Here is a 16996-nt window from a genome sequence, read left to right as displayed (position 1 = left end):
ATATCGTGCCTGCAAAAGAGAGAAATTGCAACAAGTACAATATACTACCAACATGTATTTAACGTGATTCCGAAAGTTCGACACACGCAGCGCCGGTGAGTGTATGCATCACAATGCAAGAACAGAACATGCGTGACAACATATGCTCAAACACAGAGGTATGCCAATATCAAGAAATGTACATGACAAGGCAAGTATGCTCATGAGAATGCAAGATAATGTGCGTGATAGTACAAAACGAGCATGAATCAGGGTGCCCGTTTGTCATGAAACAACGAGTACGGAAACGCATGTTTCGACGAAGGTAACTCGATCACGGCCTCCGATCCACTTCCCTGAAAGGTTATAACTCATTTAAAAAGGATACACTTTGATTTTGATGAGTGATGATGAGACATATGTCAGAACTTGAAGCCGAAGTCCCGACGGAGCAATTTCGCGACCGAAAGTGTACTTTTCTTAAACTTTTTCAGGTCCCGGGAACTCCGATCTTCCTCAAAATTTGCAGAGAGCTAGGTGAGCATGTGGGGAACATGGCCGGCCATTTATCTTCCCAAGGGGGGGTGGCCAACCGGTTTCCAATAAAGTTAATGGCTGGCCGGCCATTTCTGCAAAAAGCAGATAGCTGGCCGGCTAGAAACAGGGGCCGGCCGGCCATGTGCTTTAATCCGGGGCTATTTTGGTCTTTTTCCCTCCTTTTTGCATGCTTTTTCAACCAAGGCTTGAGGCTTATAAAAGGCAGCCGAGGTCCCTTCATTTCTTGCCTCCTTCAACACTTTCCTCTCCAGATCTGAGTTTCACGCGCGTTTTCCAACACCCCGCGCAAATTGTTTTTGCAAAAACATTCAGTTTTAAGCACTTTGGAGCGATTAAATTCCGGCTTCGGAGCTTCTTTTTGCATTTTCACCACTTGAGGTAAGTTTATCTTAATATTTGGAAGATTTTCTCGGGAGTTGACTTTTGTTGACTTTTTCCAATTTTGCTCATTTTGCTCCCTTTTGCAGATTTTCTGAAAAATGGCGGGTAATTCTCCTCACGGTGGAGGTTTTCCAGGTGCCGGCGATGATTTCGATCCTATGACTCTACCCCCGAGGACCCGACCTTTCATTCCTGGGAGGTATCGTCCGCCAGCACACGTCCTCCCTCGTGCTGTCTTTCGTCACTTCACCAGTTTTGACGAGCGAGCACCCGGGGATCTGCTTCTCAGAGAGCCGGAGCAGCATCTCTCTCACGAGGCCGGAGAGGTATTAACCTCATCTTCTGTATTTTACATTTCGCACCCTTGCCATGCTTGAATATGCAGTTTAGCTTATGATATAGTACTTTGCTTACATCTTGAACATGTAGTTTCAACACTTGAATTTCTAAACACTTGGCTCACCAATTAATTGCGAACACACAGCCCACATTAGAAAACACGGCTCAAACACTGATTTGTCGAACACACAGCCCGAATTCGAAAGTGAACACACAGCCCACACTTTAAATTTTCTGAACACGCAGCCCAAACTTTAAATTTTCTGAACACGCAGCCCAGATTAGATAGTGAACACGCAGCCCACAAGTTAACTGAAAGTTGAACACGTAGCCCAAATTTCAAATTTTCTGAACACGCAGCCCAGGTAGATAGTGAACACGCAGCCCACAAGTTAACTGAAAGTTGAACACGCAGCACAAATTTCAAATTTTCTGAACACGCAGCCCAGGTAGATAGTGAACACGCAGCCCACAAGTTAACTGAAAGTTGAACACGCAGCCCAAATTTCAAATTTTCTGAACACGCAGTCCAGGTAAATAGTGAACACGCAGCCCACAATTTAACTGAAAGTTGAACACGCAGCCCAAATTTCAAATTTTCTGAACACGCAGCCCAGGTAAATAGTGAACGCGCAGCCCACAATTTAACTGAAAGTTGAACACGCAGCCCAAATTTCAAATTTTCTGAACACGCAGCCCAGGTAGATAGTGAACACGCAGCCCACAAGTTAACTGAAAGTTGAACACGCAGCCCAAATTTCAAATTTTCTGAACACGCAGCCCAGGTAGATAGTGAACACGCAGCCCACAATTTAACTGAAAGTTGAACACGCAGCCCAAATTTCAAATTTTCTGAACACGCAGCCCAGGTAGATAGTGAACACGCAGCCCACAAGTTAACTGAAAGTTGAACACGCAGCCCAAATTTCAAATTTTCTGAACACGCAGCCCAGGTAGATAGTGAACACGCAGCCCACAATTTAACTGAAAGTTGAACACGCAGCCCAAATTTCAAATTTTCTGAACACGCAGCCCAGATTAGAATTTGCATGTAGCTTATTTCACTTCATCGGGACACAGCCCATTTCATCTCATTGGCACACAGCCCAGTTCAATCTCATTGGCACACAGCCCATTTCATCTCATTGGCACACAGCCCATTCATTTCATTGGCACACAGCCCATTTCATCTCATTATTTGACACATGTATTCATTCTGAATGCAGGTTTGTTCCCGTAGTGTGCGGGGGTACGGTTCTACCATGGCGCGGGATTGGTATGCCGAGCTCCCGGAGGGTGTCCGAGATTTGGTAGATTTGGCAGGATTCGGACCCTTCTGCGTCGGGTTGTCACGTTGTCCTGCCAGGAGGACGCTGATGGCAGCCTTGGTAGAGAGATGGTGGGACACCACCAATTCCTTTCATTTCTCTGCTACCAGGGATATGACCATGACCCCTTTTGACTTCACTGTATTGACCGGCCTTGACGTCGGAGGTTGGTCCATCCCCTACGATGAGGATATGGGTGAGTGGGAGGCCGCTTGGATGTATCTGTTGGGGGCTCGCCCGCCTGTTGATAGGGTTTCAGGGAGAGTCCGATACACTTGGTTCTCTTCCCACTTCCGGCGGGCAGAGATGGTGCCCGAGACTCCCGAGGAGACGGAGCAGTACGCCCGTGGTTTCCTGATGTTCCTCTTCGGGACTACCCTGTTCGCCGACAGAGGGAACACCGTTGGGCTTTATTTGCTGAGCGCTCTAGTCGACCTATCACAGGTCCATCGTTATGACTGGGGTGGCGCCGGCCTGGCTACCCTTTATTTTTATATGAGCGCGACCTCCCGCGGGCGGGGCGATTTGCTTGGCGGCTACTGGAGAGCCTGGGAGGTACTTTCTGTCCCCTTGATTTACATTTCTGCTTCTCATTACTTGTACATTGCACACACACAGCGCACTTTTACAGTCTGTATTTTGCTCTCAGCATTTCGTACTTACATTCTGCATTGCTTTTCTCAGCTATGGGTCTATGTATACTTCCCATCATTAGCCCCAGAGCTGGAGGTGGTAGGGATTCCAGTGACCCCTTATTCATTGATATTCGAGGGCCCGCACCGGCCGAGGCCTCGAGAGACCCTCCTTCGCCTGCGACAGTACTTCGACACTGTGCGACATTCAGAGGTACTTCGGAACTTTTAGTTCTTTTCATTTTCATCTTTGATTTGCTCTGTAGATTCTGATTTCTGATTGGTTTATGCATTCATTATCCGCAGATTACATGGCAGCCCTGGGTGTCCCTGGGTGACGGCCTCCGACTTCAGTATACCGGAGCATCGGACATCTCCCAGTATAGGGTCCTGCTTGAAGGGCCGGTTGGCAGGGCATGGTTCCTGGGGGAGCGCTTTCTGCGCCAGGTATGGGGGTATCTTTCTCAGGATATTCCCGCAGTACCCCCAGCCAGTATGCGGACCGCTGACAGACTCTCTTACTCGGAGGTAGTCGGCGCCATGCTGGGTACTGATGCTTTACTATACATTGAGGAGGGGGACTACGCCACTTACCGTCACATATATTTGATGCCTCCATTGACAGAAGCTCGTATCCCGATGATGAGGCCTGCCGGTATGTCATCCTCAGGCCAGGCTCGGGCTCGGGCTGCAGACGCCCCTTCTACTAGCAGGGCCGGTACATCTAGAGGTGGGAGTAGACCAGTTCCTCCGGCTCCGTCGGTTCATCCTCATCCCGGATGGCCAGATATGCCTACTGAGTTGATGGCGTGGCAGTACGGGGCTAGCTTTCCAACTCCGATTCCACTAGAGCCTCCGATGCCCAGTGATCGATACGCCATTGATCCGGACTCACCGCCGGTATGCTCCACTTCTTTCATTCATCATTCAGATGTTTAGACACTCTTCTGTTCACTGATGATTATGAGCTCATTTTTGCAGCCATCGCGGGGGTACATGGAGGAGGTGGTTGGACTGGTGGCCACACTCGAGGGCATGGTCCTGCGTAGGGAGGCACAGTTGTCTGTCGCGGGCATCCAGGTACCCTTCAGTTTTCTGGCATTTATCATACTTCTGATGACATGCTGATTTCTACTGCATTGATAGACTACTTGTGTAGAGCACATCTGACACACACCCCACTTGTACACCGTATTAACATGCACCCACTTTACGTATCCTTTGCTTGTATCTGCATCTGATGTATATATTTGGACTGACGTATTTGAATTGAACTTTTTGTTTTCAGATGCCTTCATGGTCCGGCCAGCCGCAGACCAGGCCACCCGGGCCTCCTTGGGGAGCTGGGCCATCTGGGCCTTTTCAGGGGGCGGGGCCATCTCGGCCTTCCTGAGGAGCCGGGCCTTCTAGGCCTTTTCGAGGAGCTCGAGGAGGGCCTGTCCGCAGACGCAGGGCTCACGTTGTGGAGGTGGAGCCTGATGAGGAGGAGGAGGAGGCTACCGACCGTCAGTCAGAGACATCTGCTGAGGAGGGAGGCTCCGGTTTTGGCTCGGGGAATAGAGGCGAGGCTGAGGGGAATCTTGAGGATGACAGCTCCGACTCAGATGATGGTGCGGAGATTATCCCGCAGAAGAGGATGAGGAGTACTTCTCGTTCCCGCTCCCGAGGATTTTGATGTTGCTATTTCCTGCTTTATTTTTCTTTTTTGCTAGTAGTTTGTAGCACTTTGCACATTGTTAGGCAGTTTTATTTTTTGTAAAACTTGTACCTTTGTTTGTTGTAAAGCATGATGAAATGACATAGCTTTTGAAAAGATGTTTGTATTTTAAACTTTAGCATCGTATCGCATCAATTTATTTTGCACAAAGATGGAATTGAATGGTAATGTGCATTGTGTAATCACCAAGTTAGGTAGTGAACCGACGCAACAAACTAAGCAACTCAACTTACTAAGATATAACAGAATCTTTAGCAAGTTTACAACTCGATAAACAAAATGCAACAACGCAAATAAACAAGACTTTAACAAAAATTGCTTAAACAGAGAGCAATGACTCAAAAACACAAAACACGTCCGCTCGACAAACAACTCGATAAGCAAAACAACAACTCGATAAACAAAACTCAATAACAACAGAGTGTACTTCTGACAATCTGGGCACCGGAACGCATCCGAAACGGAGGGAGATGAAGGCCTTTGACTTTCCCGTTGCATGGAAATGCTTGGAACTCTCCCTCGAAGGATAAAACAGGGCCAAGGAGATACACTGCAGCATTGCCAACCATCCCTGGGAGCCGGCCGGCCATTTTTGGTGGAGAGAGACAGCTGGCCGGCCATTTCTGAAAAAGTAAATGGCTGGCCAGCCAGAAAAAGTGGCTGGCCGGCCATTCAGTCCTGCAGCCACCAGATTTTTGACACGTGTCCCCGTGAATAGTGTTTTTCCTTCTATAAAAGCCTCAACTTCGGGAACATTCATTTCATCTTAGTTTTAGCCAAAGATGGAGGCATTTCTCGCAGAAAATATCACATCTTGGATCTCTTCTCTAGATGGCTCGGAAAAGCTAAATTTCCGGGGTTTCGACTTGAATGCACTATTCACGCTGAGCCGTACTCCGCTACAGCTTCCTTTTCTCCATGCCGCGGCAAGGTTCTGGATTCCAGTGACGCACGTTTTTAGCTTCGGCGGCCAAGAGGTATGTCCCACTTTCGAAGATTTTCAGGTTTTGATGGAGTCTGAATGCTCTGAAGTGATCTTGCCCCAGCTCCGTTTTGGTCACGCTCAGGCTTTAGGGCGGATGTGTGGGCTCACGGCGCATGACGCTCGATCTCTGATCTGCAGTGGGGAACTGGACATTCTCGGCTTGATCCATCATTTTTCCGATGCCGGTGACCGCAGCAACCATTATTGGCAGGGTTTCCGGCAACACGCCCTCTGCTTATGTTTGTTGTCTCACTTTCTGCTTTCCTCGGGCTTTGGCGGGGCTAGCATTCGCCTGATTGAAGTCGCCCAAGGTTTGAGAGAAGGAAAGAGCTGTATTGCCATGACCTTGGCCGAGACACTGATGGGCTTAGATTCTGTCTATCGCCGGGAGGCGACTAGGTTTGCTGGGAGTCCACTGCTGCTGCAGGTAATGTTTCCCACCCGACCTCACATATATATTTGCTCACATCACTCGACCCTCAGGCTCGGTTTTTCTCACAAAACCCTTGTCTTACTTTTCTCTCATCGTACATCTCTCTGTTCTTTATTCTCTCATTTTCCATCCCTCCCCTAGGTATGGTTAATGGACAAGTTGCAGGTTGTGGACTCTTGCCCGGCTTATTCAGCTCGAGGCTACTTCTTTCGGCAGCGCCTTGTCAATGCTCTTGACGAAAGGTGGTGGTTCGATTGGATGTGCAATTTGTCCGCAGACGGCATTGCTTGGCGTTGTCCTTGGCTCAACCTCCCGGCAATGAGCTATAGTATGTCTCGGCTGATTGGGATCCAATTGATTGGTCTAACCCACTGCGTATTCTATTTTCCATTCCGGTTCCTGCGTCAGTTTGGCCATGATCAGACCTGCCCACCGGAGGGGATTGAGTATCCAGCCGCTTTCCCGATCCGGGGTGCACAGCTTGCCCGATATGCCACGGCATGGAGGACTAGAGAGCTCCTGGCCCCTGCTTCCACTTTCAGTTGCACTTTGTCCGATGAGTGCGTGGATTGGCTCAATGAGGAGGCACAAGTTGGGCCCAGCTTGGCGTCAGATGCTTCGTCTAGCTCTGGGAGGGGACGCAGAGATACTTGATTCAACTATGCCCCAAATTTATTGCTTTATTAGTATTTTCAAGTTTTCTTTATGAATGTACTAAAAAGCAACCTCGATTGTAATGCAAGAGCAGGAGAACTCAGTTTTGAAATCAATGAAATTTGAAAGTTGCGGTACTGAAAATTTTCCGTTTTTGGTCCAAAAATGGTCTTAGTCGTAAAAAGATTAATTTGAACAAAGTCAACTTTCATTAAAACTTTTCAAAACTATTTTCGATGTGGATCAGAACTGGACACGCCGGAGATCTGTCACTGAAATGCACAACCCCAGATCCCTGCAACTGGAAAGTTGCCCCTAGTCTGAAGAACAATGCGGCACTCCACAGCAACGGAAAGTTGCCCCTTGTCTGAGTAACTTTGCACCGTCGCGGCAACGGAAAGTTGCCCCTAGTTTGAACAGCACTGTACCGGAGATCACGATAAATGCTGATGGATAAAAATGACTGAGATGATCAAGATGGACAAAGTTGATCGGGGAAAAGTTTATGGCTGAACTTCAAGATGAAGTTGCCTACGTATCCCAAAGATGGGAATCAAGCCTTACGTAGTTCAGGCTCAGGTTCACTCGAGTATTTTCACTCTCCTTTTGCGCTCTAACTTTTGCCAAGGCCGCCCTTTGCGGGTTTTCAACCTTGCGAGCTCAGTTTTTATATTTTCTAATTTTTTGTGCTCTGAATTTTGCCTAGGTCGCCCTTTCGGGTTTTCGGCCTAGCGAGCCTCTCAAGGATAGTATTTCTTCAACTTGTCCATATTGATCGGTTGTGAGAACTCCAAGCCATCTAGATCCATCAGAACCACAGCCCCACCTGACTAGATAGCTTTGATAATGTAAGGACCAGTCCAATTAGGTTTGAACTTGCCCCTTGGGTCGTGGATGGGAGCTCGGTTGTCTTTGAGCACCAAATCTCCTTCTTTCAGATTTCGGGACTTAACCTTCTTGTTGAAAGCCCGGGAAATTCTTCGTTGATAGCCTTGGATGTGGTACAGTGCTTTCAGTCTTCTTTCATCAAAGAGCATGAGTTCTTCGAATCTGCTTTGCTGCCAATCTGCTTCGGCTATCTGGCATTCAGCCAACACTCGTAACGACGGAACCTCAATCTCGATGGGTAGAACAGCCTCCATTCCATAGACCAATGAATATGGAGTTGCTTCAGTAGAAGTTCTGATTGAAGTCCTATAGCCCCACAGAGCAAACGGCAGCTTGTCTGGCCAATCCCGATAGGTTTCCACCATCTTCTGCAGTATATGCTTGATATTCTTGTTGGCGGCCTCAACCGCTCCGTTGGTCTGCGGCCGGTATATAGATGACTTATGGAAAGCCACATTGTATTTCTCCAACAAGTCTACCACTTCTTTCTTGAAATGGGAACCATTATCTGAAATTATCTCGTTTGGCACCCCGTAGCGACAGATGATGTTGTTTCTGATGAACTTTGCGACGTGCGACGCCTTCAACACCGCGTATGATTGGGCCTCGACCCACTTTGTGAAATAATCTATCGCTACTAGGATAAACTCATGCCCGTTTGACCCCTTCGGGGTAACAGCTCCGATCACATCAATTCCCCAGACTGAAAAAGGCCACGGCGAAGTCATGTTGTACAGTTTTGACGGCGGGATGTTCATGCGATTTGCATGGATTTGACACTTGTGGCATCGCCGAACAAAGATAATACAATCCTCCTCCATGGTTGACCAGTAGTAGCCCTGTCTGAGGATCTTTCTGGCCAGCATTACTCCATTCATGTGTGCACCGCACTCCCCCCCATGGATGGCTTCCATCAGGCGTTTTGACTCTTCAGCTTCGACACAGAGCTTATGCATTCCCAGATGACCCCTTTTGTACAGCTTTCCCCCGTAGATGATAAACTGAGCAGCCATTCTTCTGACAGCCCTCTTATCCTTGGCATTTGCCCCTAGTGGATATGTCTATTTTTCCAAGAAGTTCCAGATGTCGTAATACCAGGGGTTGCCGTCTTGAACCTCATCTATGGCGGAAATTGACTCGTATGCTGGCACGAACTTCTGATCAATAATGACTGGACGCATCCGGACTCCGGACGGAATGTCTATCATAGAAGATAGAGTTGCTAGTGAATCTGCAAACCTGTTGTTCTCTCTTACGAGGTGGGTGAAATTTAGCTTCTCAAACCGAGGAATTAGCAAATCCAAGGTTTGGTGGTAGATTATCATCCTTTCCTCCTTGACTTTCCAATCTCCTTTTGCTTGAGACACAACAAGGTTCGAGTCCCCAATGACGTCCACTCGTCTTGCCCCTAGTTCTAGGGCTGCTTCCAGGCCAGCAATACATGCCTCATACTCTGCTTCATTGTTAGAAACTTTGAACTGGAGCTTGAATGCTAAAGGGATACGGGAATCATCAGGCGCTATCAGCAACACCCCTATCCCATACCCATACTGGTTTGACGCTCCGTCAAAGTACATTGTCCAAGTTTCATCTTCGACGTGCAGAATAGCTTCATCTGGGAATAGATACTCAACCGCTTCATCCCCCTAAACCGGGTGGTCGGCAAGGAACTCCGCTACCGCTCTCCCCTTTACTGACTTGCGCGTTACATACTTCAAATCAAATTCGGAGAGCAACAGCAGCCAGCGAGCTAGCCTACCCGTAAGTGCTGGTTTTTTGAAAAGATATTTGATGGGATCCAAACGCGAAACCAACATTACAGAGTGGGCTAACAGGTAGTGCCGCAGCTTCCTGGCTGCCCATACCAAGGCCAAACAAGCCTTCTCCAGTGGTGTATAGCGGATCTCGTAATCCAGCATCTTTTTGCTTAGATAGTAGATGGCTCTTTCCACTTTGTCTTCTGACTCCTGCGCGAGCATGCAGCCCATGGTAGTCTCAGTTACCGAAAGGTACAGTATCAACGGTCTCCCCGGCTCTGGTGGCGACAACACGGGTGGGTTCTGTAGATACTCTTTGATCTGCTCAAAAGCTGCTTGACATCGGCCATCCCACTGGAATTTCTTTCCTTTCTTCAGGAGACCAAAAAGTGGTTCACAAGTCAAGGTTAATTTAGAAATAAACCGTCTTATGAATTGCACTTTACCCAGAAAGCCTCGCACCTCCTTTTTAGTCCTTGGTGGTGGCATTTCTAAGATGGCCTTGATTTTGGAAGGGTCGACCTCGATGCCCCTTTGTGTGATCAGAAACCCTAGCATCTTCCTTGCTGTAACACCAAACGTGCATTTCTGGGGATTCAGTTGCAGCCGAAACTCTTTGATCCTTTGAAAGAATTTTTGTAAGGCGGTGTAGTGGCCCTCTCTATTTTTGGACTTGACAATCATGTCGTCCACATACACCTCGACCTCCTTATGGATCATATCATGCAATATTGTAGTCGCTGCCCGTTGATACGTAGCTCCAGCATTTTTCAACCCGAATGGCATCACTCTATAACAATATGTACCCCACAGGGTAGTGAACGCAGTCTTCTCCCGGTCTTCGGGTGCCATTACTATCTGATTATAGCCTGAGAAACCATCCATAAATGAAAGCAAGGCGTGTCCTGCCGTGAAATCCACCAATTCATCGATGTGCGGCAAGGGGAAGTCGTCCTTCGGACTGGCCCTGTTCAAATCTCTGAAGTCTACACAGACCCGAATTCTGCCGTCCTTCTTTGGCACCGGAACAATGTTGGCCAACCAAGTTGGATATTCAGATACCAGTAGGAACCCTGCGTCAATTTGCTTGGTGACCTCTTCCTTAATTTTGAGGGCCCAGTCCGGGCAAATCCTTCTGAGTTTCTGTTTGACAGGGCGGGCCTCGAGATCAAGAGGGATCCGGTGCTGTACAATCTCAGGATCGATTCCAGGCATGTCTTCATAGGACCACGCGAAAACATCTTTGAAATCTTTTAATAAAGCGACCAAGCGCTCGCGCTCCTCTGAAGACAACGTGGACCCGATCTGGACCAGCCGCGGGTCCTTCTCAGTACCAACATTCACAGTAGTGATTTCATCCATTAAAGGTTTAACAAATCTTTCCTGCTCTTGATTAATTAATCGTTGCAAAACTGGGGGAATTTCTTCCTCGCTGTTTTCATCAAAATTTTGAAAATCCTGATTTAAGCAATAAATCAAAGGCACAGAAAAATACTCGGAAACCACATCCACATCATTCTCATTAAATACTTCCAAGCCGTCAGATTCGTCTGTTACAACAGACTCAAAAGAAAATGAAAAAGACGACCTAGACAGGACTGTGGCATCCGGGTTATCACCCCCAGGAATACCAGACTCAGACTCAGTCGAGCTGGAATCTAATTCCGACGCACAAGATTCGGTAGAATCAGATTCCGGCTCACTACCTGACCCGGAACTGCTAGATAAAAAGCCTTCTTCATATTGCCAGATGAGAGAAGGTGCGATAGATGCATCCAAGATCAGCGCTGGAAAGCCCGCAGCTATTTCATCTCCAATCACAGAAACCGAAGAGTTATCCCCCAAGCACTCTTGGCCGATCGGAGGATCTGATAGTAGACTCGCCAGTGCTACCCCCATTTCAAGCTCTGTGCTCTCAGGATCCACTGCTTCACATTGCTCAACCTCAGTTGGTGGGTCTGTCTGCGCTTCGGCAACGTCATCCCCAGATAATTGTATGTCGAAGAAGATTTCAAAACCAGGCACGCGCGTCCCCGCCGCGTTTAGCCATGGCTCCGGGAAGCCGCAGAATGGAAAATCTTCCCCCTCCCGGACGAAACGTCCATTTAGGGTACCCCAGATGGGCCTGTGCATTAACTCAAATGGCTTCCCGGCCTTCTTTGCTCTGGCCCTTCCGGCCATTTCTTTTCCTTTCCTCACCCAATCCTTTTTGGTGGGCAGATAACCCAGTCCAAAGGCGTGAGGGTTGTGTGGCACTTCGGCCAACACTGAGACGCCCTTCCGGCCGCTTCTCCCTAATCCCATCCCAGGGGTATGTTTTAGCTTGTTCATGAGGTATATAGATTGAGCACTAACATACATGCCCTCATTCACAGCCATGACATTCTGCACCACTTGAGCCTCGGCCAAAGTGAACCCCGACAAAAACACATCCTCCGTGCCGTGCTTAATCTCCAAGACAGGTGTAGACACTTCTGGCGGCGGATGGATTGATGAATTCCCAAAAACGATCGCTACCCCTTTCCCGTGGGGGTACTTTAGCATCTGATGTAGAGTGGAAGAGACTGCTTTGACCTGGTGCAACCACGGTCGCCCCAAAAGTAGGTTAAAGGTTGCGGGAACGTCCAAGATATGAAATTCGATGCTGTATTGCCTTGGACCAACCTTGGTTTGAATTTTAACAGTCCCCATCACTTCTCTGCTGGTATTGTCGTATGCTCTGATCACTTGGGTAGTTGGGACGAAGTCCGCGGGTTTTAACCCAATCGCATATGCCGTTCTGGTCGGGCAGACATTAATCGCAGACCCGGTATCAACAAGTACCACCGGTATCCACTTATCTCTACATTCCACAGAAATATAGAGAGGTTTGTTATGACTTGTGCCCTCAGGCGGTAGCTCCTTGTCCGAAAAGGTTAATGCCGGGGAACCTCCTCCCGGAAAAACCAGCCCAACCAGCTGTTCAGGCGTAGTGTCTATGGAGAGTTTGGACTTGTCCATAGCAGATAGGACAGCTTCTCTGTGTACTCGTGATGCCATTAGCAGTCCCCAGATGGAGATGTCTGCTTGTATTTTCTTTAACTGTTTCAGCACAGCCTCATCTTCAATCTGCTTCTCCTTCTGTTTCTCCGCTTCTCTATCCTTCCCGGATGCCTCGGGTTGGTCCAGGTGTGGGGGTTTGAAATACCGCCCACTTCTCGTCATGTGGTCAACCTCATCGAGGTACCAAGTATCATCCGGCTGGCCACTTCTCCAGTCTTCATCGGTGTGGGCAAGACACAAGTCGTCATCTTCCCACCACATCCTGCTGGCAGCCAACAGACACCTGTCTGGCTCCGGTCCACTCGCACTCTCAGTGCTCTCTGTCCATATGCTCGCAGCATTGTCTGTCTTCGTGCACACAGCACTTTCGGTCCCCTCAGGGCCTTTAGCTTTTCTGGCTCTCTCGGTAGCCTCAAACTTTTCTTGTTCCAGCTGCGTCAGTACAGCTGTTTGTTCAACAGTTCCCATATCTATAATGCCCATGTCTTGAGCGGAATTCTTAACACCGGCGCTCTCCGGTGATACAACTTGACTTTCGGCCGTTCCGGCCACAACCGATATTTCTGCCCCTGCCGGGCTCTGTTCTGGTTGGGCTTCCCCCACTGCATCTGGTTGATCTTCGAGCCATCCAGTGGCCTCCTCTGATCCCTCATAATCATACCAGTTAATCGACGCATCCCCCAGTTCCTGGTCCTCAAGAAATTGCAAGTTAGCAAAGTCCTCCTCTACGGCTGTCAGCTCATCTGCCCATAGCCCAGATCTATCCCCCCGGATCATGCATAGTTCTCCTGTCTCTGGCAATTCTACACTTAGCCCAATTCGGCTCGTTGATAGGATGTACTTGCTTGGATCATAGGCTCCCCCGACAAAATTCTGTCCAGTTTCAGATTCAACAATCTCATTTCCTCCCAAAATCTGCCCTGCTCCGCCTTCGACGGTCACCACCACCGGTTCTGGTTGGGTTTTGGAGATGTCCACCATGCACAAGAAATCAGTGCAATCGGGGAGGAACACCTCCGGCTTGGGTAGGTGGGTGGGTGTAATATAGATGCTAGGATCGTAAGATGCGACCCCAGTCTGGATAAAGTTAATTCTTTTTTGGAGGAGGAGCTTGGTTATGTGGTGGGAGAGGGTTGGTGGTGACATTGGGTTTATCAGGAGGTGCGATCACTTGTTTGTCAATAAGATCTTGGATCTCATGATGCAATCTGTAACAACGGTCGGTGTCATGACCGTGTTGTTGGTGGTATGCACAGTATTTTGATGGGTCGTAAGAGGGGGGGAGTGGATTTGGCAATGGCTTTGGTTCCAGGGGTTTTAAATGATTCTTTCTGATCAGTATTCCCAGAACTTTGGTCAGAGGCATATATAGTGGGGTAAAGGTTCTTTGGCCTCGTGGTTGGAATCTGTTGGCTTGTGTGTTGCTTCCGGACGCGCCGGAGAAGGGTGTGGCAGTCATGGGCCTTGGAGGGGGAGGGGGAGTGGTGGTGACCATACCAACTTCCGAGGCTCTCGTATTTGCAGCGCCACTCGGGCCCGCATTGTTGTTACGGTTAAAGGTCCTCCTCGGTTGTTCCCTGTCGTGGTCAAACAGACCTTGTTTCATTGCGTCTTCGATTTGCACCCCCATATCATGTAAATCTGCGAAAGTAGGGAAGGGAACTACAATCATCCTCAGCATCAGTTTTGGGTGGAGATTGCGCACAATCATCCGGATTTGATCTTTGTCTGTGGACCTTAAAGTCATTGTTGATGCCTTTGCCCTCCATCGGATCACAAAGTCCGAGAAAGATTCCTTGGGTTCTTGCCTTGTCGTTTCAAGATCGCGGGTTGTGATCTCGATCTGAGTGTTGTATGAATATTGTGTGACAAAGGCCTCAGCCATTTCATCCCAATTCTTCTTCACTTCATCTTGTAATCTTGCGTACCAATGGGAGGCCACACCCGACAGGGTTCGGCCGAATAGTGAGAGCTTCTGTGGTCGTGTTAGGCCCATTGGCCGCAAGACATCTGCAAACAATCGGATATGGACCATGGGGTCGCCGGTCCCATCAAAACGGTCGATTTGTGGCATTTTGAACCTATCGGGGAGTGTTACGGCCTCCTCGGTATATCCATCTCCGATATCCGGCATAGCCTTGACCCCTTGGGATTTCTTGAAGAGCTTCTCCAGTTTGCTCAATTTCAGAGCTGTATGATCAACCTCGACCTCGAATGGAGAGTCCGGGTGATTGGATGTATGGACCTTGGACAGTTGTGGTGGAAGCGGGGGTGGAGCTGGCCCCGTTGGAAGACTCGTGTCCTCTTGTAAATTTTGGACAGTCGGTACAGTATTCTGGGTGTTCGGAGGAGCGTTCTGAACAACAGGTGCCTGCTCAGGTATTGGGGCTCCTGCCGGAGGAGGGATTTGATGTGAAGCAGATGCTGTATTCTGCTGTTGCAATTTGGTGATTAGTTCGGCCTGTTGGGCCATGATCGCGGCCTGCTGTTTGGAAAACTCCGTTTGACGGGTGGCATCATCATGCATCTGTCTCATGCTCTCCTGCATCTGGCGCATTAGAGCCTCCATCCCTGATGTATTCTGTTGATCCATCTGTCTAACTGGTATGTCTATTTCTACAGCAGTAATTGAGACCTCAGTTCTATAGTCCTCTGATGAAGTAACCCACTGCTCTGACAACCTCTGTTCTGACACACTGCGCCTTTTCGACTTCCTTTTGGTAACAGGGGGTAGAGAATGGAACACTGGCTGTCCGTCGATTAGATCCTCAGATCGATGGAGTCGACGACCTCGTGTCCAAGGTGCTTGGGGAATGCCTGCTGGGTTGGAAGCAATTGTGCTAAAACTGACCTAGCAAAAGATAAATAAAGCGAAAAGGAAATAAATAAACAGATAAACGGACAGCACAACAGCTTAAAATAAAATGCAAGACACACAGTCGGGCATAATCAACACACAGTCAATAAGCTGAATACACACTGTCCTCTAACACTGATTATTATCCCTGTATCATTGTTCCCTAAAACAGAATCTGATATCCGCAGATAACTAATCCTCAAATACTGGCTGATGCCCGCAGGCCTGATACCCATAATACTGAACTGATGCCCGCAGGCCTGATGCTGACGGTACTGAACTGATGCCCGCAGGCTTGATACTCAAACTCATATATTGAACTGATGCCCGCAGGCCTGATACTGACAATACTGAGTTGAAGCCCGCAGGCTTGATGCCCAAACTCATATACTGATACATGCATTCCTGTAGAGACGCACTCTAAAGCACATAACAGATAAGTGAGAGCCAAAACACCCCTATGTTGGGGTAGGGTTTTCCTGTCCTATTGTGTCAGGAGCTAGGGTTTCATTACACACACAGCGGTTTCAAACAACCTATAAACGGGTAAGCAACCTGTCCTAATTTGGAATGGTCACTATGGATCCGAATATGCACTAGGTCGAATGGTCAAAGAGGGTGCCCCGGTAAAACCGGGGTTTGTGTTCCCATGCTGGCAGAGCCCACAACCAGTCAGCCTTATGGTCATGCCTTGACAAGACAAGCCTCCGGCAAACCGTTCAGGAATAGCAGATGGCAAACACGGTGTCCTAGGCGCACCAATGCAAATGCAATGCAAAGAAACGCACATGTGTAGTCAAAAACAGATATCATGAGTTCGAGTCAAGTTCTCTAAATCCCCAGCGGAGTCGCCAGAAACTGTAGACGTCCCCCGAACGCCCCGGGAGGGTTAGCTCCCGTTCTGTTCATTTGGGGTCACTACAGCTCGGACTCTTGAAATGTCACGGTTCCTAATCTGAACCAAAGAGTCCAAATCCGGCAAATCGTTTTGAGAAACTGATTTTTTGAAAAAGTAGTGCCAAACATGGACTGCTTTGCCAGATACAGAGTCGCCACCTAAATATTTTATTTTGGGAAATTTAGGAAACCCTGACTCGGTGCCAAAAGGCCACGTGTCCGTCATCACCAAAGTTGCCTCGGCTCGGGAACTTGGGTACGATTGGGGAAGGTCACTTCGTGAGCACCCCCGCTCGCCCGGTCATAGACCGGCCTCTACTAACCATGATATCTAGTTTTGAAAACATTGTGAGTTCTTATTCCGGTTTATTAGCCTAGGTTACTATGTGATGCGCACAGCATACAAGTATAGACCGGGTCACCCGAATTGGAACAAAACATTTCATGCTTGTTTTTTTTTTAAAATGGTTTGCTACCCGCAGGTAGGCTTGAAACAATTGATGATTTATTCCAATTCAGATAACCCAACCTTCACCCACAGGCATTCAG

The 16996-nt window shown here is 48.4% G+C and overlaps 1 protein-coding gene and 1 pseudogene across 1 annotated transcript; one reads left to right on the top strand and one right to left on the bottom strand.

Annotated features, from left to right (window-relative positions):
- Window positions 1–16996, bottom strand: part of LOC114258812 (BRASSINOSTEROID INSENSITIVE 1-associated receptor kinase 1-like) — a 55762-nt pseudogene that overhangs the window by 20685 nt on the left and 18081 nt on the right.
- On the top strand, window positions 2892–4345 carry LOC145820720 (uncharacterized). Its single transcript, XM_082917326.1, has 3 exons — window positions 2892–3431; window positions 3524–4117; window positions 4199–4345. Exons 1-3 carry the CDS (start codon window positions 2892–2894, stop codon window positions 4343–4345), a joined length of 1281 nt encoding a protein of 426 aa, XP_082773452.1.

Source organism: Camellia sinensis, chromosome 2 (genome assembly GCF_055761805.1).
Source record: "Camellia sinensis isolate YWXY chromosome 2, ASM5576180v1, whole genome shotgun sequence".
NCBI classification, from domain to species: Eukaryota; Viridiplantae; Streptophyta; class Magnoliopsida; order Ericales; family Theaceae; genus Camellia; species Camellia sinensis.
The sequence above is the reverse complement of the archived record's forward strand: the minus strand, read 5'-3'. Positions and strand labels throughout refer to the sequence as shown.

Excerpts from the sequence above, each read along its gene's own strand:
- LOC145820720 (XM_082917326.1), top strand. The coding sequence starts at position 2,892 with ATGGTGCCCGAGACTCCCGAGGAGACGGAGCAGTACGCCCGTGGTTTC. Across the intron at positions 3,432-3,523 it reads ACACTGTGCGACATTCAGAG|ATTACATGGCAGCCCTGGGT; the intron begins GTACTTCGGAAC and ends CATTATCCGCAG. Across the intron at positions 4,118-4,198 it reads TTGATCCGGACTCACCGCCG|CCATCGCGGGGGTACATGGA; the intron begins GTATGCTCCACT and ends TCATTTTTGCAG.